General features: G+C 41.4%; 1 protein-coding gene across 2 annotated transcripts in view; it reads left to right on the forward strand.

The window, feature by feature from the left end:
- Positions 1 to 21925, forward strand: part of DOCK2 (dedicator of cytokinesis 2) — a 499444-nt gene that overhangs the window by 356012 nt on the left and 121507 nt on the right. For both annotated transcript variants that reach the window (XM_075900153.2, XM_075900154.2), the window contains one exon: positions 410 to 504. In XM_075900153.2, coding sequence (XP_075756268.2) covers positions 410 to 504 — 95 coding nt within the window. The remainder of the gene's footprint in view (positions 1 to 409; positions 505 to 21925) is intronic.

Raw genomic sequence — 21925 nt, forward strand, 5'->3', positions numbered from 1 at the left:
TGCCAAATATGTACTTAGGAGGACAACTACATTTTTAAAAAATGTGCAGTTTGCTAAGAGATGACACTATTATATGGTGTACAACTCATCAACAATTCCACCCCCAAGGGCATAAATTAATATTCTGTTTACTGCGAATTGTTGTTCAGTTCATTCATCTATGGCTTATCATTGCTCAACAGTTCAGTGGAATGTGATATCAACTTTTATTTGTAGCCTCCAAATGCTGTGTTACAGGACTTTGGTCCCAGTTCCACTGCCATTGGTGTCATTGGTAGCTTTGCTTTTGACTTCTGTCAGTGCGGAAGGCAGCCTTCACTGGTGGTGCTTTCTGCCCAGAAGGAAACTGGCTTTGGAGAATGGTGTTTGCAGGATGCAGAATCATAGTTGTGTTGTTGTGTTGTTCTAGGACTTTCTGATGGAAACGTTCATCATGTTCAAAGATCTCATAGGGAAGAACGTTTACCCTTCGGACTGGATGGCAATGAGCATGGTGCAGAACAGGTAAGGAGATACGGAAAGGGTGCAGCCACCTGATACAGACTTTGGTGCTAATGAAGGGAACAGCAAATTTCCTTTTCCGTACACACTAGAGGCAGTGTTCCCTGCTTCCGATGCCTTTTCAGTTTTGGTTCCTATCTCACCTAGTGTCGATACTGTTGGAAATAACTGGCTGTGCCAATGGACTACTTTCCCAAGCTTGACCAGCAAAAGGAATTTGATTTCTATCAGGCTGGTGTCAACATCAGAAAGAAGAGTCAGAGTTAGCCCCATGTTGACAAAAAAGAAGCCAAGGAGTAAATAGAGGCTGTCTAGATCAGGTCTATCAGGATAGCTTCCAATGCATCTGTAATCTGTAATCTGCATCTGTAATCTGCATCTGTAATCTACGGTTTCTCTCTCTCATTATATCTCCAGAGGGAGAATACTCAGTACCAACCCCACATCCCCTGAGAAAGCTCTGTCTCCTATGGTATGTCTACACTACCCTCCTAGTTCGAACTAGGAGAGTAATGTAGGCATACCGCACTTGCAAATGAAGCCGGGGATTTGAATTTCCCAGGCTTCATTTGCATAAGCGGGGCGCCGCCATTTTTAAAACCCCGCTAGTTCGAACCCCGTGCAGCGCGGCTACACGGGGCACGAACTAGGTAGTTCGAACTAGGCTTCCTAGTTTGAACTACCGTTACTCCTCGTGGAATGCCACTTTTTGCTGACAAACTGCTGACTCTGCAAAACGTGGTGGCCATTTTTATTCAAATGAAGCGTGAGAGATTTAAATCCCTGCTTCATTTGCAATGTCGGTATGTCTAATTTACATCCCTCTGGAGACAGAGGGATGTAGTCTAGACATACCTCCAGTGACTGACTTTTTGACCTTGGGTAAGTCACTTAATATGTCAATGCCTTTTTCCCTCTCTTACCCCTTTTCCATCTTGTCTCTATCAATTATAAGCTCTTTAGGGCAGGTACAGTTTTATACTACAAGTATACATTGCAGTTAACATGATAGGATCTTGTTTGGGGTCCTCAGAAACAAAGAATAATAGTAATGAAAAAGGGAATAAATTGGATTGCCTCCTTGTAATTTTACAAAATCTCTGTGGTCCAGGATTGAGTGACATTGGAAGGGCAAGATGGGAAGTTTTAGTATAGGTGTATTATTGTTTATAAACACATTGAGATATTCAGACTGACTTCTGAGAGGGGAGAGGAGATCCCTTATGCCTGGTAAAACAACAGAGGGATGTAGTCTAGACATACTCTGTCAGAGCTGGGAATAGACTCTCCCTCGCCCTGTCTCCTGAGCCTCAGGTCTAGTGCCAGTTTAGTATTTATTCTCCATGACTGAGAGAATGGGGGAAAGGAATGAGGGGAGAAAAAAGGAAATACAGTGAACCTCTGAGACCATTTTTCTGAAAAAACTTCACTTGCGTCCACACCGCAATCATGTTCTTTTAATAGCAATAACAAAAATAATAAGAACAGAGGGGTATTTCTGACATTGGTAAACCTTTTTTCTATGAGGAAGAAGCTTTTTTCTGAAAGTGCTCTTTTGGAAAAAGGCATGTGTGGATGGGGAAGAGGGAGTTCTTTCGAAAGAAGAGGGAAGAGGAAAAAGCACCGGTCCCCTGGTGGCCGCTCCATCCATAGTAATGACAGCTGAAATGCGAGAAAGCATCCATTCGGTTTGGATGCTATCTTTCGAAAAAGCAGATCTCTTTTTCAATGTGCTTTGGCAGTGTGGACGTGCTCCTTCAGAAGAATTTTTTTCAGAAGATCTCTTGTGGAAAAGCTTCTTCCAAAAGAAGCTTGCAGTCTAGATGTAGCCTGAGTAGCTGTTAAATAATCCCTTTCATGTGTTCAGTTGTTGAATCCACATAGGAAATGGAAAATTCGTCTTTGTCTTATGTGGCAGATGATTTCAGGGCAGGCTTTTGTGGCAGGGCTGTGGTAGTATTAACTCAGAACAGGAGAATTTGAACATAGCCAATTTTCCCTTTCATGTGTCCAATCCAGACACGTGTGTTTTCTGACCAATATTTACAGGGTTTCCCCCCCTTAATAATATTCTTTGGGAATGATAAATCCCATGGTGATGCACTCTTTGAAAGATGGAAATAATTCCATTTCCCAAAGTTAACTAGCTTTAAATTTGTCTCCCTACAGAGCAGTGAAAGCTAAATAAATCATTAATTTTTGTCGTCATGCCTCTGATAACACCCCTGTAGGGAATCATATAATTAATAATGTCAGATGTAAACTTTACAATGTGGGCTGTGTCTAGACTGCATCCCTTTTCCGTAAAAGGGATGCAAATTAGACACATCTCAATTGCAAATGAAGCGGGGATTTAAATCCCCCCTTCATTTGCATAAACATGGCTGCCGCTTTTTTCCGGCTCGGAGCTTTGCCGGAAAAAAGCACCAGTCTAGATGGAGATCTTTTGGAAAATAAATCCTTTTCCGAAAGATCCCTTATTCCTTTTTTTAAGAGGAATAAGGGATCTTTCGGAAAAGGCTTTATTTTCCGAAAGATCCCCGTCTAGACTGGCACTTTTTTCCAGCAAAGCTCCAAGCCGGAAAAAAGCGGCAGCCATGTTTTTGCAAATGAAGCGGGGGGGAGTCAAATCCCCGCTTCATTTGCAATTGCGATGTGTCTAATTTGCATCCCTTTTACGGAAAAGGGATGCAGTCTAGACACAGCCGTGGATTTTAGGTAGCTGTATATTGTAAGACGTGTATGTCTTGTTTATAAGTATCTCTAAACTTACCGACCTGAGCACTCACTAAAGGCCACATTCAGCCATCCTCTGAATAGATTTGCCTCTGACAAAGTGTTTGGGCAGATTTCTGAGTACTGCTGTGCTTAACAGAATATTCAAGGGCTGCCTACTCCAAAGCGGGGGTGCTCCAAAACATGACAAACCTATTTTAACTTCTGAAAACTGCGTACCTGAAATCAACTGCAGGACTATACCCGTTGTTAGAATAATTCCCTCATCAAAGATCAGTAGTCCCTAGAGAAATAGCTGGATGCCTGAATTTTCCAGCTGTTGCTGGTTATAGACAGATTCCTTTCAAACTGTCTTATTCAAGAATATCAGGAAATATTTTAATAAAGTGTAATATCAACACACTGGCAGTTTGGCACAGCTGTAATCCTACTCATTTGTGCTTTGTGTTATTTAAAGGGATTGACACATTTTCCCGAGGTGGGTAATCAAGATTTTCCTTGAAATCTAACATTGTTCTTAGAACATCTCCAGATGTTTTCATTTTGAGTGTTTTTTTAAAGGCAGGAAAACACAGTATGTCCATAGTATACACCATTCTTTAAACATGTGATGGGCTCGTTCCTCTTCCATTCACCACTCATATCAACATAAACAGGACTGGATATTCACAGTGATTAGAATTTTTGTGAATGGCTAAATTGGTTGAGTTAAAACAACACACTCTTTGATGTCAGATGGATCACATTGTTAATTTCTTTCAGACTTATGTCTGGTGTAGAAATATTTTACTTGTGGGGTGGTTGCCATGAACAAATGAGATTTCAATACGCTACTTTTTAAACTTATTGTAGGTCTCTGAAATATTTTATATAGTTGGAAATAGTGTATATGGATAACGTTTGCAAAGATCTTCACACTGTGTATTCATATCTTGAGAACGGTTGTAATATTGGTGTGCACAATGCCATTCATGCTCAACCAAGACCAATTCTGACCCTTTTAAATGCAAATTGCTGTAAGTAGGGGGGTGTCAGCTCTGCAGAATTAGCCAGAGAGAGATCAGCACCCAAGCATGTCTAATCCAGGTATTAGCATTCCCACTGCAAAACTCTACCCATGTAGACCTGTGTCTGAGGACATACCCATGGTTCTTTGTGCTGGGACATACTGACTCAATACTAGTTAATTCTGGGGGAATTGGTTTGTCTTTCAGGGGACAGTAGGAAAATCCACTGGAGGACTACAAGTACTTCAGTGATTTAGTCTTCATCATTCACTGCAGTATGTGTCGTTTGCAGGCTTTAGGCTGTGGGGGGTGTGCAGCTAGGCCCTGGAAGTTGAGGGATGTGAGTGTTTGGCCCACGGATGCTGCCAGAGCTGGGCTTTATTGGGGAGCAAGGAGGGTGAATGTCTGGTCTGGGAGAAAGGACAGAGGAAAGCAGGAACTTGGCTTGTCACAAGAGTTTCTTTAACTCCACTATTGGGGGAAATTGTGTATGTGTTTCTATTGTTGCAGAGATACTTGCTAACAAGCATTGTGAAATAAATTACCATACTGATTGAACATGATTACATAGTGGTTTTTTTTTTTTTTACAACTAAAATTTACAACATTTTGCAGAATTTTAAAATATGATGTACAGAATTTTCATTTTTTTGGGTGCAGAATCCCCCCAAGCAGTAAATTAAAATGGCCAGACAGGGCACAGGAGAACTGATATAGTTGGTATTTGTAGGCCTGCTAGAAGAAGTGACTCTTTAGGAAAAAAACTTGGTTAAGTTGTATTGAACTATTAAGCTACCAAATTCAGCTGAGGTGATGTTTCTTGGGCTTTTACCTAGAATCTCAATAGAATGGTCTTTTTAAAACAGATCTGCTGTTTTTGTATTTTGTGACTCAAATATGGATTGGTTTCTGTTGACAGAAAGGAGTAAGAGCTGCCTGGACCTTGTTTAATGTGTTTTGAATCATGTCTATACAGATACTCCTGGCTGTCCCTCAGTCCTTTTCTTGGCAGAATGACTTGTGTAGGCACATTCTTGCTGGTCATTTCATAGTCACTCTCCAAGTAAGATTTCATTTACAGCAATTACTATCTGATTATTTCTCTGTCTGAGGAAGGTTTATGCTTATAACGAGCAAATCTAATTTAGTAAAGCAGCGTTTTAATACTTTGGTACCTAACCAGTCCCTTGTTGATTGGCAGGCACATACAACTTTTCTTGTCTAAATTGCTCTGCACAGCTAAGAAAACACATCTCGCCTGCATCATTCATGAATACCGTATTTTTAATTCTTCAGGACAATAACATATCAATCATTGCTCAGCTTGCATTCCTTTGGGGACCACTGCATCAATTGACATTAGAAAATCACTTGTAATATTACACTTTGTTTGTAATGCCCCTGATGACTAATAACTCTGTGGGCTGATTTGATACTGGCAAGCATAGGGTTTTTATTTATATTGCTATAAAGCTCTGATGTACCAGCCAAAGGAAAATGTTTAAGGAGATGATCATGTCAAAAATCATAGAGTGCAAATATACATATATATTTACCAGTGCTACTAAAAACACATTAGATTATTTAATTATGTGCATTTTGCAGTTCTATAAGCTTGGCTGCTGAGAATTTTTTTATGTCTGTTTTACTTTCAGGATCTTAATGCTGTAATGTTGTACAAACCACTGCTGCAGGGAAAGGTTGTTGTCATTGGTAAATTTTTTTAAATTGTAGAATCATTTGTGTTGTTCTTATACCCTTAAAAAGCTAAATTTGATTTCTCAGAGGGCATGTCTACACAGCAGGGGTAAACTCAAAATAAGCTACTCGACCTGAGCTATACTAATTGCGTGCCTTAAGTCAAAATAGCTTATTTTGACTTTGGCGCTGTTTACACAGCAGTTATTTTTAAATAGTGCACTCTTCCCCCAACTTATCTTACTCCTCATCCAATGAGGGCTACAGGAGTTGGAGTAAGAAGCCCATTCCTTTGAATTTATTTTGAAATAACGGGCTTGCTGTGTATATGCGCACTATGCGGTTTCAGAATAACTAACGTTATTTGGAAACAACGCTACTGTGTAGACATAGCTAGAGTGTCCTTTTAACACACAAATTTACCCAGACCAAAGGGCTGACAGGAATATCTTTTTTTAAGATAATAAGAAAGAGTTGATCAGCTTAGTACCAGCACTGCATTTGTAAGTACTCCAAACACTTAGACCTATATTTACCGGGCAAAGGATTATTTATAGGGTTTTTAAACCTGTGAGGATATATTTTGCCAAGAATGCCTCCCATTTCTGACAAATCATAAGGCAGCTCTATTGAGAAATCTAGCCAATGGCAGGGTATAATTACTGCTGTATCTCTATGGGCATTCACAAAGTCCAACAGTCCCTCCTCCCCCCTGCTCCTATTCTCCTCCCTTCCCCCCTGCTCCCATGATTTGCATTCAGCAAGAAAAGGGCTGGATTGATTTTTGCTAGTGCTTCAGGATATCCTGAAATATACAAACCCTAAAACAGAGTACATATGGTTGGAAGCAAAAGGAAGCAAGTGATTCATTATATAGCATGTGGTGTGTGGGACTCCCTGACCAGTCTCTCGGTGTACGTCTACACTACAGAGGAAGATTGAAACTGCTGCTGTCGATCTTCCAGGGTTCGAATTAGCGGTCTAGTTAAGACCGCTAATTCGAAGTGAGAGGGGTGCTCCGGTTGATGCCGGTAACCCTGCTTTCTTGAGGAGTAAGGGAAGTTGAAGGAAGAGTGTTCTCCCTTCAATGCTATTCCAAATGTTAAGGCTTGAAGAGATGACTAGCATACAACAGTAAGAGTGCATCGACACTGCATAAGAGAGACAATTTGAGCTACACAAAGTGCGGATCTTATTTTGATGTTATTTCAAAATAGCTTATTTCAAAATTGGGCATTGTCTACACAGCACTTATTTCAAAATTAATCACCATTCCAAAACGTCCCTTACTCCTTGTGGAATGAGGTTTACAGGGACATTGAAATAGCGAGCCGGTTATATTTCGAAATAACAGGCATGCTCAAAAGACATGGAATAGCTATTTTGGGATACCTCCAGTATCCTGAAATAGTGCTGCAGTGTAAATGTTGCCTAAGTGACCTTCTGAAAAGGGAGAGAGAGAAAGTGAGTTTTAAACAAGCGAAGGGAAGATACTTAGAGATCAACATGCAAAATCAAGGAAAGTTTAACAATAAGGAAGGCATTTTAGAATTGTGCCATTCCCTGTGTCGGAAGCTAGTCCATTCATTTGAAGATGGGACTGAAAGTGTTAACCGGTGTTTTCAGAGCCACAGTAGTGATAACTGACTTGTTTCTCTCCATTCAGTGTCAGGAATAAATCAATAGGGGTACAGCTCATCCATCTAATAAATGATTGATAGAAGCAAGAGTGCTTTTACCTAAAATAACTTCAAGTGCACACGCACGCGCACGCACACACACGCACAAGGGGGGCTCCTTGCGTCTCGTTGCTGGGGAACTAAGAAATCATTGCACAAGCTGCTTCCTCAAACTGCTCCAAAGCACAATTTCTAACTGAACTTTGTATAATTTTTTGTTCAAACCAAGAATTTAACTCATAAATAGGCTGACAATTCCCCTAGGAACAGCAAACACAATTCAATATTCGCCTTACCAACAAAGCATTTCGACTCATAACAATAACAACAACATGTAAGTTAGAGGCGTTGAAAACCAGGGCTGTCCAAACATTACTTCTGTTTTCATGGAACTTTTACTCTCTATTCCAGCCTCCCATTCTGATAGCAAAACTGCAAACATGCAGTCATGTGGCCTGGCTTCCCAGGTTCGTAAAACTACCTCTAGCTCTGTGTTGAAAGTAGATGAATATACAAAATTGCTGACTGCAATAAGGTCAAGATCTGCTTTAACAAAAGAGCCACAGTTATTTATATGTAGGTATGTGGGGGGAGGGGGGAAATTTGGAGAAAAATCCACAAGAGGTACTCTCGCAAGCTTTCTGCTTGAAAACACAAGCAGCAATGTGTAGTGGCCATGTTGCAGAGACAGTGACAGGCAGACTAACTGTCATAAGAGACATATGGTGAGAATTGTTGCATGGAAAAAGATGTAGAGATTATAAAGAAAGGGGAAATGGCAGTTTTAAGACAAAGAGGTAAATAATGGCATTGAAGCAGTATTTCAAGATATTTCGTTTCTGTTTTTAAACCAGTGTGAGTCAAAGCCACACACTTAATTGATGAAAACAGTGTGTGAATACAGAGCCCTTTACTTGGGAGTGAAAATACACTCTGCATTCAAATTTCAACCATTTATAGATTTTTTTCTCCCTTTAATCAGGAGGGCGGGGGAAGGACAAGGCATCAAAGTGTACCAGGAGGACAGGAAAACATAATGTAGCATTAAACATACTAGAACTAGCAAGGAGCTTGGCTGGTAATGTTGAAAGCATTGTGATATATTGTTCATGTCTCAGAGTTGTCCGTCCTTCAAAGAGTTTTGGTTGTTTATATAGTGTCATGTCTCCTCTTTATTTCCCATTGTTTAAGTGCATTAAAAGAAGATAAAAGGCATTACTTGATGTTGCATGTGATGGAAAGCAACATGGCTCCCATCAATTTCTGCATTTAATTGTGATTCTTTTTTAAAAAACTTTGAGAAGTTTTGTTTTAGTCTGAAATTCCAATCAGTTATGCCTGTGGTCTTAGACCTTTTGTGTCATGAACTTACCCGATGTGAATGAATATTTGAGGTTGCTCAAAGGAAGCTTATTGATACCGATACGATATACATGTGATAAAATATACAAAAAATATACAAAGAGTGGCCATCCTTAAAATGTAATTGTCTTGGATATTTATTTTAATATTTGATGTTTCAACATAAGAAATATAAGAAGCAAAGGTCTCCACATTTCTACTTAGTGTAATGGTGACCATGAGCATGCGCGCGCGCGCACACACACACACACACACACACACTCTTTCTTGTTTAGAGCATAACTAGGGATGGCATTTGTATTCTGTACACATCTCTTTGCCATGCAATGCACCCCTTCCTACATCAATCAGAAATCCATTCATTGATGTCCCCTGGCACTTTTATCGCTATCATCTATGGAAGGTCTTGAATCTTCTTGTACCATACAAATGTGCTGGTGATTTATTTTCATAGTTCACATGAAAATGAAACTTTTAAAATCTGCAAGATAGTTGTTTTTTTATAAAATATTTTTTTAATTCAGAAAAAAGTCACAATGAAAAACTAATATTTACAGCACAGGTTAGTTTCTATGACAAGTTGTTATGCAAGATAGTTTGTCTTAGGGGCAAAGGGAATGCTTGGGTAAAATTAACATTGCTAATGAAGACTACTTGTTGACAATATTAACAAAAGTTATCAGAGCATATTATTTATGGATTCTTTAATTTAATTACAACTATCTGGATTTTTTTTTAAGAGCCAATGGCAAATTGTATTTTCTTCCCTAACAGCTTATATGGGAATTTATGTACCAATTAGAAGTGCTCTAGTGTGGTTTTATTTATTGGTTCTGTAAAAATAAGAAGGCTATAAACCTCTGTGCATTTATATTCAGTTGGCTTATTTTCCCCATCTATTTTGCAGTGGGCAACTGTTGGATGAGTTGCCCATGTGCAAAACGTTTAAAAAATACCTGTTCTTAAAAATCCTAAACATGGTTTTTTTTCCCCAAAAAAAACCCCGGTGTGCAGGTTTCACCTGTTGAGAAATTGGAAGGATAACAGTGGGCAGCTGCTTAACAAACACACTGTTTCTCATAGGCAAAGTAAAATGAGCCATTTTAAATTGTGTGATCTTGGCTTTCTGCTGCTTTACAATGGTTTCACTCATTTCCGTGAGCTTTGTAAGTTGATCACAGAGAACAAAATGTTCAAATCAGGGAGACTAGGATGGTAGAATCATACACCATGTCTATCTAACCACCACCGGGCGGATTTGAACCTGGGACTTCTGAAGTGGAGTATAGGAGCCTCTACCCTCTGAGCTAAAAGTCAGGTGGCTCCCAGCGCATGCTGAGGAGGTCTCTTGATCTTAACTGTTGCTGTGGTCTAGGTACCACTTGCTCAGTAACCACACTAGGGCTATGTCTCCACTCGCGGCTTCTTGCACAAGAACATCTTCCACAAGGGTTCTTGTGCAAGAAGTCTTGCGCAAGAAAATATCCACACTGTCATGTGTGAGCTGTTCTTTTGCGCAAGAGTGCCCATGGCAGTGTGGACGCTCTCTTGCACAAGAAAGCTCTGGTGGCCATTTTAGCCATAGGGCTTTCTTGCGCAAAAAATCCTTGCAGAGCATCCACACTGCCCTCTTGCGCAAGAGCTCCTGTGCAAGAGAGCTTACACCTGTTAAAGAAGAGCGTAGCTCTTGTGCAAGAAGACCTCTCTTGCCATGCCGTACTGTAAATTTCCTTGCACAAGAGCGGGCGGGCAGTGTGGACGCTCTGCAGATTCTTGCGCAAGAACAGCCATACTTGCGCAAGAAGCCGTGAGTGTAGACATAGCCTAGGTATGTGGGTTACATCTACACTATGGAGACTATTGCAGCATAGCTATGGTGCAATAACTTTGCCAACTACAGGCAGTCCCTGGGTTACGTACAAGATAGGGACTGTAGGTTTGTTCTTAAGTTGAATCTGTATGTAAGTCAGAACTGGCGTCCAGATTCAGCCGCTGCTGAAACTGATCAGTTTCAACAGCGGCTGAATCTGGACGCCAGTTCCGACTTACATACAGATTCAACTTAAGAACCCCAGGCATCCCCAAGTCAGCTGCTGCTGAAACTGATCAGCGGCTGATTCCAGGAAGCCCGGGGCATGGGTTTCCTGTAGTCAGCCACTGGTCAGTTTCAGCAGCGGCTGAATCAGGACTCCTGGGGCAGAGCAGCTGGGGTGCTGCCGGGTTGGTCCAGTAGCGCCAAGGAGCGGTGCTGCGGGACCAACCGGCAGCGCCCCACCTGCTCTACCACAGGCCCGGGGCTTTGCTCCACGTCTCCCTGGTCTGCTGGGGGGGGGGGGCACTAGCTGCACCGGGAGCAAAGCGGCAGCAGCAGCGGCGGTGGAGTCCCGCGCCTCCCCGGCTTTGCCAGAGCAAAGCCTCAGAGGCGCGGGACCCCTCCACCTCCCCGGCTTTGCTCCAGGTGTCCCTGGTCTGCTGGAGACAATCCCCAGCAGACCAGGGGCACCCGGAGCAGCTTTTCTCGTCCTGGAGGTCGAGGTGGTGGGACCGCTGTGCTCTGGGTGGTCCCGCTGCCTGCGAGCTCCGGGGCGAGAGAGCCCCGTTCGTAAGTACGGATCTGACATAAGTCGGATCCGCGTAACTCGGGGACTGCCTGTAATTATTTTATGTAGCCTCAGGCTATCGTGATGTGGAAGGGTTTCCATCATCCCTGTGGGAACTCCACCTCCAAGTGACAGTAGTGTCTTAGCTGTGTCTGTACTATGGAGTAGGTCAGCATATCTTTGTTGCTCAGGGCTGTCCATTTTTCACACCCCTGGAATCCTTATCACCAAAATCCCAAGTCTCTTATTTGTGGTGTCTATTAATTTTCTGTTTTAAATCTCACTGGAAATTGGCTACCAGTTGTAACATCTCACCCAATTACCAGAGTTAGTTGCTAAGCACATTCCTCCTTAACCCAGTGAAGGCATGTGGAAAAAACCTCATACCGGACTCCTGCCAATTATCCCATGGAGAAAACCTCCCTCCTTACTCCCAGATGGGTGATCAATTAGACCCACAGCACTATCAGGCAGGATTGCTGTTACTAGCAAAGTGTGGGTACATTAAGGCTGTTGGAAATGAACCAAAAGAAGCTCCAATTGCCCCCCACATATACACTCCTGGTTAAATCCTGGGAGATGGGGAATGCTGGCCAATCAACCCACATCCCCTCAACTGGTCAGTGGGTGCCAGAGACTTGGGGAGGGAGGAGGAGCTATCTGGTGTTTTTCAGTGAATGTCTCTCTCCCTTGCTGCTGAGGTTGGTCCCTTTCACTGCCAGCCCCATCAGATTGATTGCTTTATTCATATTTGCCAGAGATGCTGAAATAGTGGAGCTATTCCCTCAATTTAGAACTAGTTAAGAAACAGGATATAATTTTCCTCAATATTGTAATGGATGTTTTCGACCAGCACAGGTACCGAAGAAAATATATCCTCTCTTTGGATATGTCTACCCAGCAGGGCTAACATTGGGATAAGCTACACAACTTCAGCTATCTCTATTGCATAGCTGAAATAGAAATAGTTTATTTTGGCTGTTGGTGTTGTCCACGTAGCAGAAAGTCAAAGGAAGAACACCCTTCCTTTGAGTTTCCTTACTCCTCATGAAATGCAGGTTACAGGCGTCAGAGTAAGAAATCCTCCAACTCAACATTGTTTTGAAATAAAGACTTTTAGCATAGATACACTCTTTGGGTATGTCTACACTACCACCCTAGTTCGAACTAGGGTGGTTAATGTAGGCAACCAAAGTTGCAAATGAAGCCCAGGATTTGAATTTCCCAGGCTTCATTTGCATCTTGCTGGGCGCCGCCATTTTTAAATCCCCGCTAGTTCGGACTCCGTGCCCGCGGCTACATGCGGCATGGAGTAGGTAGTTCGGATTAGGCTTCCTATTCCGAACTACTGTTACTCCTCGTGGAACGAGGTGTACCGGTAGTTCGGAATATGAAGCCTAATCCAAACTACCTACTCTGTGCCGCGTGTAGCCGCGGGCACGGAGTCCGAACTAGCGGGGATTTAAAAATGGCGGCGCCCAGCAAGATGCAAATGAAGCCTGGAAAATTCAAATCCCGGGCTTCATTTGCAACTTCGGTTGCCTACATTAACCACCCTAGTTCGAACTAGGGTGGTAGTGTAGACATAACCTTTGTTATTTCGGAATAACATTGGTTATTCTGTAATAACTCTGCTGTGTAAACATAGCCTAAGAGAACCATTTTATTCCACTACTACCTCATGAATTACAACAGTAATTCTATATGCATTACGAAAAAGATGGTTTCAGAGGATATGGCTGAATCCTTCAGCAACACTCCACATAGCAACCCCACTGATTGCTGGAACCTACTTTCATCTTTCTCCAGGATTGTCCCAGCTCAGTAAGTGAGAGAACCGACCCTTTCTACACAAACACCAATAACTCATGCTTAAAGCATGTGCCCTAGCCTTGAGGAAATATTGGTTTGGGAAGAAAGGGTTATATTTTGAGGAAAGGAATGTTTGACAAAGTGGCCAGGGAGAGCAGTGGAAAAAACTCTATTCTCTCAAGCACAAAGTTAAGCCTCAATTTTAGCAGGGGAAGTGGGAAAAAAGGGATGTATTGTTTAAAAGGATACTGTCAGCTTGAAAGCTAGTAAGTTTTTCAAAAGCATTGAGTAATTTCATGTACCACATCTGTCCCCAACCCTCTGACCCTTTTTTGAAGGTAGTCTAACTACACACTCTGTTAAACAATATTCACTTCTCTGCATTGAACAGGCACAGGAACAGAATAAAGTGAGTACAAGAAATAGTGAATCTGTCTGCATAAACGGCATGAAGAGAACACAATGGAAAAATACATTGTTTTCTAAATTTAGAGATACTGTAATCTTAGGTTTCACTTGTACCAGCAATGGGATTTTTAAAGTGACATTATCCTTTCACACAATAATGTAAAAAGCCCTCAGAAAACATATATAGGTCAATTGCATGTAACAATTCCCCTTCTGTGTTAAAATATGGAAATAAGTTTAACGTCTGTCCCAGGGAAGATAATGGAGCAGGTAATTAAGGAAATCCTATGCAAACACTTGGAAGGTAATAAAGTGATAGGGAATAGCCAGCATGGGTTTGTGAAGAACAAGTCATGCCAAACTAATCTGATAGCTTTCTTTGATAGGATAACGAGCCTTGTGGATAAGGGAGAAGCGGTGGATGTCATATACCTAGACTTTAGTAAGGCATTTGATACGGTCTCGCATGATATTCTTATTGATAAACTAGGCAAATATAACTTAGATAGGGCCACGATAAGGTGGGTGCATAATTGGCTGGATAACCGTAGTCAGAGAGTTGTTGTTAACGGTTCTAAATCCTGCTGGAAAGGGATAACAAGTGGAGTTTCTCAAGGGTCTGTTTTGGGACCCGTACTGTTCAATATCTTCATCAATGAGGTAGATATTGGGATAGAGAGTAAGCTTATTAAGTTTGCAGATGTACCAAACTGGGTGGGGTTGCGACTTCTTTGGAGGATAGGGACATAATTCAAAATGACCTTAGCAAGTTAGAGAAATGGTCAGAGGTAAACAGGATGAGGTTTAATAAAGAGAAATGCAAAGTGCTCCACTTAGGAAGGAACAATCAGTTCCATACATACAAGATGGGAAGCGACTGTCTAGGAAGGAGCATGGCGGAAAGGGATCTAGGGGTCATAGTGGACCACAAGTTGAATATGAGTCAACAGTGTGATGCTGTTGCAAAAAAAGCAAATATGATTCTAGGTTGTATCAACAGGTGTGTTGTAAGCAAAACTCGTGAAGTCATTCTGCCGCTCTACTCTGCGCTAGTTAGGTCTCAGCTGGAGTACTGTGTCCAGTTCTGGGCGCCACATTTCAAGAAAGATGTGGAGAAATTGGAAAGGGTGCAGAGAAGAGTGACAAGAATGATTAAAGGTTTAGAGAACATGACCTATGAAGCCAGGCTTCATGAACAGGGCTTGTTTAGTTTGGAAAAAAGAAGATTAAGGTGGGACATGATAGCGGTTTTCAAATATCTAAAAGGGCGTCACAAGGAGGAAGGAGAAAATTTGTTCCTCTTGGTTTCTGAGGACAGGACAAGGAGTAATGGGCTTAAAGTGCAGCAGGGGAGGTTTAGATTGGACATTAGGAAAAAATTCCTAACTGTCAGGGTGGTCAAATATTGGAATAAATTGGAATCTCCCTCTCTGGAGATATTTAAGAACAGGTTAGATAGACATCTGTCAGGGATGGTGTAGACAGAGCTTGGTCCTGCCTTGAGGGCGGGGGGCTGGAGTCAATGACCTCTTGAGGTCCCTTCCAGTCCTATTATTCTATGATTCTATGATTCTATGAACTTTGATTTATTCAAGCCAGCTTTTATGTCAATACTTGATTGAATAATACTCTATTTTATTTACTTTCCACATCATATAAAATTAGATATCACTTCATTTATCCTAACATGTGGGTTAAAATGCAAAAAAAAAAAGGCTACTGTAAGTTGTAAATATTTCCATTTCATTATTGTTTTTAAAGTAAACATTAAGAGCTTCAGCTACATTCTGTTGATAGAAAGAAAATTGTAGCCCTAAGGTTTGATGATAAAAATATAATTGAAGGAGTTTTCTTAATTGAGGACAGTAGCTAAAAACAAAATGTAGAAGATGATGCCATCAGATATAATAATGTCAAACTATGTTCAATAATTTTCCCATCCACTGATCTGATTTTGCTCCAAAAGCTTTTGACTTCCCTAAATAGATATGGCAGCACAGACAGAAATTAAATTGCATTTTTGAAAGTTCTTCAATTTTCTAAAGGGTCGAAAGGTCCTCTTCATATAATGGCTCATAGCATATCAGAACTTTGAAAATTTAATGTATAAAAAGTATCTTAAACAACAGGTATAAATGATTATTAAAAACACAGATCTGCAGAAATAAGGATCTGGAGATGTTCTGTTAAGTTCAGTTGCTTTCCACTGGTCACACAAAATCTTATCCCACCCCTTCACCCTTGGATGTGAGTTAGTTTGATGTCATTATTGTGTGACAAAACCACAACAAAACAAAAAAACTTTCTTGATGAAATGCCATTATTTCTCTGTTCTTACGAGTGCTCTTTTAGTGCCAAAGGATAATGAGTTCCACAATGGCTTTTCTTTATCATTTTCCTGAAAAAAAAATTCTCATACGTAACAGGGTATTAGCATCTGGCATTTGTGGTGGTCGTTGTGTTGCAGGGTCCAGTTGTGGATCTCAAGCCCCTTGCAGGTGGGTGGAATTTGCATTAGTGAATCTATTTTGTGAAAACGGTGAGCTGCTTTAATTTGAAACACTTCCCAGATACCGAAAACTCAAAAACCAAGCTGCTTAGCTCAGATGCAGTTGAACGTGGGTAGGACCTTGGTAAAAACCCTAGACTTACCCTGTCTGCAATAGTTGGGAGGGTGGGGTGGGAATGTGATGGTATTTCCATCGAGATGGTCTACCTGGCCAGGTCCCACCTTCCCCTTCCATCTCACCGCTTTTTTTTTCTTCATTTTCTACCTTCGTGATCAACTCCATTGCCTGCTTCTCACATCCTTCCCTGGTGGCAGCATCAGGAGACTAATGTGCTGCTTGGCAGAATGCCAAATAGCACACTCCGTGAGGAAACTGACCAGGATGTTAATATCTCTCTGCTGGTACTTCCAAAATGTCCAGATACAGCAGAGGCAGTCAACTTTCAAACTCAGGAAGACGGCTCTGCATCAATTTATGTGTGGAAATGTCTTTGTAGCTGTCTTTGTCGATGGCAGCTTAAATTCTTAAGAAAGAAAACCCCCCTCCTATGATCTGACTATGCACCTCAGTTCTTAACGGGAAAAGCTTCCAGAGTGGTGTAGATGAATAAATGGCATATTCTAATTCAGTTTATTCAGAAAGGAGGCTTTAATTTTCATCTTACATAACTTAATTAGCCTTGTAAACTGGGCCCTAATAGAAAACACTCATGCTGGCAGGATGCCTACAGATATCTTGAGATGAATGAGTGTACTGATATGCACAAATATAGTGAGTCTCCCAGTTTGCTTTGTTACAAGAAATGCAATCCCTGAAGCATGGTGTTGCTAGGTCTGATATCAGACTTGCACTGCCAGCAAAGCATGAATATATTAGCTTTTGGGAAGTATTATTATTCCTGGTGGCAGTACCCCTCATTTTGGAATAGGGACAGAGAAGGTAAACATCCATCCTGACCATCCATCTTTCTGATTTGCACATCCATGCAAACACATTTTAAACTTTTCAATGGCTTATTGAAATACTCCTTTTTAAATGACTAACGACAGTTTCATTATCCCCTATAATATTGCATGAAACCCCATTTAACTGTGTTCTAGCGTTTAGATCTTTGCATTTTTGTTTTTTAAATAAGTCGAATTGAACATCAAAAAATGCTGGGTAAGTGAGGTCACCGAGTTACTCTACATAACCCAACGAGGCCTTACAAGCAGCCCATAGACATGCTGGTTTTTCCCCAAATGTCATTCACAACTTGGGAATTTGGTTGAATATCAGACTGTGACTTTCCATTTTTTAGAATGCAGGAGAACAAAGCAGACATCAATTGGGATGTAGAATGGCCAATGCGCCACTTTGTCCTTGCGCCACTTTTACATGAGTGTACTTTCATTGACTTTTCAGAGATCACTCTTATTCCAGGTGTGTGTACACAATGCTTGGGGGGATATTTTGATCCACGGGGTCAAATCCAGAAGTTGCCATTTCTATGTCCTGCCCAAGGAAATGATTGCATTAATATAAATGGAAGAAATGGCCCTAGAGGATCAAAGAGGGAAAAGGGACAGATAAGGTAAACATCCATCCTGATCATATAATATAATCTTATCGGTATCCAATGTTAAACAAGGTGTGGGGTTTGGTTTACAGAAACCTTGGTTTTCTTAGTTTCATGGCAAACAGACTATTAAATATCCTTTTAATACTTTATTAAATACACAGAAATGGAAGACAACATAGTTAAAGCATTGGACACGTAAAGTAAGATTTTCATTTCAATAATCTCTTATTCCTTTCTCTTTTTTTGCGTCAGAGGATTTTTAAAAGGCACCCCTCCTCCCATTTGACATTCTCTTAGATGGTATTAACGATGGTAATAAAGAGGAGTGAGTTAGTTGAGGGGGTATTTGAACTCCTGTGACTGTTCTTAACATCCAGTCCTGTTTCCTGGAGGACCAAGCAAGACCAACACACATGGGGGAAAAAGAGAGCAATAAAGATTTTTTTTTAAAAAAAGGAGCATCTAGTGTTGCCTTTTGTTTGCTGTGTCACTGCTAGAAATCACAAGCATCTCAGGTGGGTTTATCAGCCACTTGCAGACCTGGCAAACATGAAGTACATTGGGCTGTGTAGGACATTGCTTTTAATCTACATCTCTGGTCACAGGCTGACAGCAGTGGTGCAAAATGTAGTCTTGGCAGGCTGTGCCAGACTCTCTTACTGGATTCCTTCACTGGTCTCTCTCTGGCTAGGCCGGGCTGCATGGGCCCCCTTCCCATTGGAACGCCAAGAGAGAGAACAGGAAGAAGACTAGTGGGAGGAGACATTCCAGAAAGAGGAGACAAAGCCAGATGCTTCTGGATGAGGTCTCCACCGGTGCAGCAACAGTGGCTAGCTTTCTCTGCTGACATGCTGAGGCCTGGGCTTCATATTGATACTTCGACTTTCAAAATCCAAGGATGAAGGATGAAATTCCTGAAGTGTAGCAGAGACCTCCTACCTCACCTAAGAACTTCTTAGTTGTTTGACCCCGCTCAAAATCTCTTCTTGATTTTAAAACTCGTAAAACAAACCATTGTCTCATTACTTTATCCACGACTTAGGCTAATTTTGGACACAGCAATTTAGGTTCATTTCCTTCCAATCCCACGTTTTCTTGTTTATCAGACAAAATCTTCACATGGGCCTTATCAGTAGGTCTTTATATCCCTTTGGCTCTGTCTAGACAGCAATGCTATTTTGGGATACTGGAAGTATTCTGAAATAGCTATTTCACGTCTTTAAACATGTGTGTTATTTTAAAACAGGTTTCAAAGTAACGAGCACACTATTCCAGTGTCCCTGTTACCCTCATTTCATGAGGCTTAAAGGATGTTTCAGAATAACACTTTATTTTGAAATAAGTGCTATGTAGATACTGCCAAATTTTGAAATATGCTATTTCGAAATTAAATCGAAATAATATACACAATTTGCATAGCTCAAATTGCATCTCTTATTTTGACTGATGGGTGCAGTGTGGATGCACCCGTTATGTCTGGACTTATTCAGTCTGTCTATCTTGCACAGCTTTTCCCGGCAGCATTTGTTTTTATACATTATTGTGGTACTAATCTTTCATGAGGTAGGCCTGCTAGGCCCCAATGATCATTACAGGGGGCACTTGGAAAAGACCGACTTGGCTGAGGTTTAGCCCAGAAAAGAGAATGCCACTGAGTATGGGGAAGCAACTAGAGGAATAAGTATGGCCTGTAAATCCATCTTAACACTTTGCTTCTCTAGAGTCACAGGTGAAAGCTGTTCTTCCACCTATAGGCATTATAAGTCTAATTATTTCTTCATGATATGAGCCTGGTTACAATAATTTGCCTGTTTCTAGCATCAAATACTGGCATGGGGTCTGTCTGTTATCTGAGCGCCTGCTTGCAAAGTATCCAACTCCATCACCTTGCAGCAGGTGACCTCTTGAATGGAGTAACTATTCCATATAACATCTGTGTTCAGCATTGACTATGTATTAACTTTTGGCTGCAATCCAAGATGTTGGGTTTTATCTAAAGCCCTGAGAACAATCTCACAAGGCATCACCTTTTCCCCTGACAAGCATCCTGTCTTTGTCAATGACATTTCTTGGGATGCCATTGATGTTAGGTCCTGGGGTTGAACTTTTTAGTGAAGAGACCAACTTTTGGCCACTGCTCTGGTGGTTTAATCAGCATCTGGTGGTTTAATCAAGCTACAAAACAAAATAGTATTTTTCCAGGAAGGTCTCTGCCAATTTGCTTAAGTAAATCTAGTGGAAGATTTAGGGTCTTTGGAGCATCGTTGATTTATTTTAAAAAGATTAAATGTTTGCTATTTTGATTGGTGAAAAGACCCACCCTGAGACATAAGCAATGAATCTTATTTGCGAGTCTTCAATATAGAAATATATTATAAACATACACACACATCTATAGACATAACCAACAAATAAAAGTAACAAATACACGTACCTGTACTTGCAAAATGTCTCACCACTTAAAGGACTCAAAACGTATGTGATAAGCAATGTCACTAGCTATAACTTTTCATATAAATCCTGTAGAGCAAGCTTTATGCAATTTTAACTAATTTCTTACTAACTGCATTCTTCCTCATCGAAGTCTGAGTGCAGTGGTTTGGATCATGTTATGTCGTGGGGAGTTTCACAGCATAGGAAGAAATCAGTGGAAAGGCAGAGAGCTGGAGTAGGTGCAAGTGTCCATTTTATTGCATAGCACGGAACTCACTAAAACAAGCCCAGACTAGCTGGGCTGACCCCAGTGACCTACTCATTTACCATAACAACAAGATCTATATCTACAACCCAATATACAACATATTCCTCCCCCCTTAATAAAAATGTCCCTTTAAGAAAACAAAAACTAACTATGAAATGAGGGTAGAACGCCTCAAGTTCTTAAGGTGATCCTCCTCATTCCCACCTGCGACCAGGATGTCGTCAAGATAGCACTGAACTCCTGGCAAGCCACACAAGATCTGGTCCATAGCTCTCTGGAACAAGGCTGGGGCAGAAGTTATTCCGAAGGGTAAGCGACAGTAACGATAAAGCCCTTTATGAGTCACAATAGTCAACAGCTCTTAGGATTCCTCATCAACTTGCATCTGTAAATATGCTTGACTCAGATCAATCTTGCTGAACCTTTGTCCCCCAGCCAGGCCCGCAAAGATGTCATCAATGCGAGGAAGGGGGTATTGTTCTGCACATAAAACAGGGTTAACAGTGACCTTAAAATCCCCACAAATCCGAATAGAACCATCTTTCTTCAATATTGGAACTATTGGAGTTGCCCATGGACTATGGGTAACTGGTATTAGGACTCCATTTTTGACTAGGCGCTCCAGATCTGCTTCAACTTTTGGTCTGATAGCATATGACAGACAGTTTTGGCTCGGAACTATGTTCCTGGAGCTAAATGGGTCCCTGCCACTATTATTGCTCAAACAGGACCTGTTTCCTATACTGTCCGGACTGCGAAAGATCTCATCTGGCGGCGGCATGTAGATCAGCTATTGACAGGTTATTCCTGCCCCCAAGGCACATCTCCAGTTGAGTTGCCCATCCTTCCCACTGCTGGTGAGCTACCATGTCAAGAATCACCTGCTCCTGACTCTCCTCCTCCATCACCACCAGCGGCGAACAATAACCTCCTCCCTGAGCAGGCTGATCCAACAGCCTCACCTGTTCCCACTTCAAGTTCCCAGCCCAGTGTCAGGCCTGCACCCATAACATCTTCGGGAGCGAGAACGCCGGATGTCCGCCGTAATCCCACCCTCGTCGCCACTTGTTATGTCGTGGGGAGTTTCACAGCATAGGAAGAAATCAGTGGAAAGGCAGAGAGCTGGAGTAGGTGCAAGTGTCCATTTTATTGCATAGCACAGAACTCACTAGAACAAGCCCAGACTAGCTGGGCTGACCCCAGTGACCTACTCAGTTACCATAACAACAAGATCTATATCTACAACCCAGTATACAACAGATCAGAGCTTCTCCTACAGCAAACTAAAGTTCCAGGAAGTGAAGTGATTTATAAATAACTTTTCTAGACCCATATAGTGTTCAAAGTCTT

The sequence above is a fragment of the Pelodiscus sinensis genome, chromosome 16, assembly GCF_052426305.1.
Source record: "Pelodiscus sinensis isolate ZL-2025 chromosome 16, ASM5242630v1, whole genome shotgun sequence".
In the NCBI taxonomy this organism is placed as follows: Eukaryota; Metazoa; Chordata; order Testudines; family Trionychidae; genus Pelodiscus; species Pelodiscus sinensis.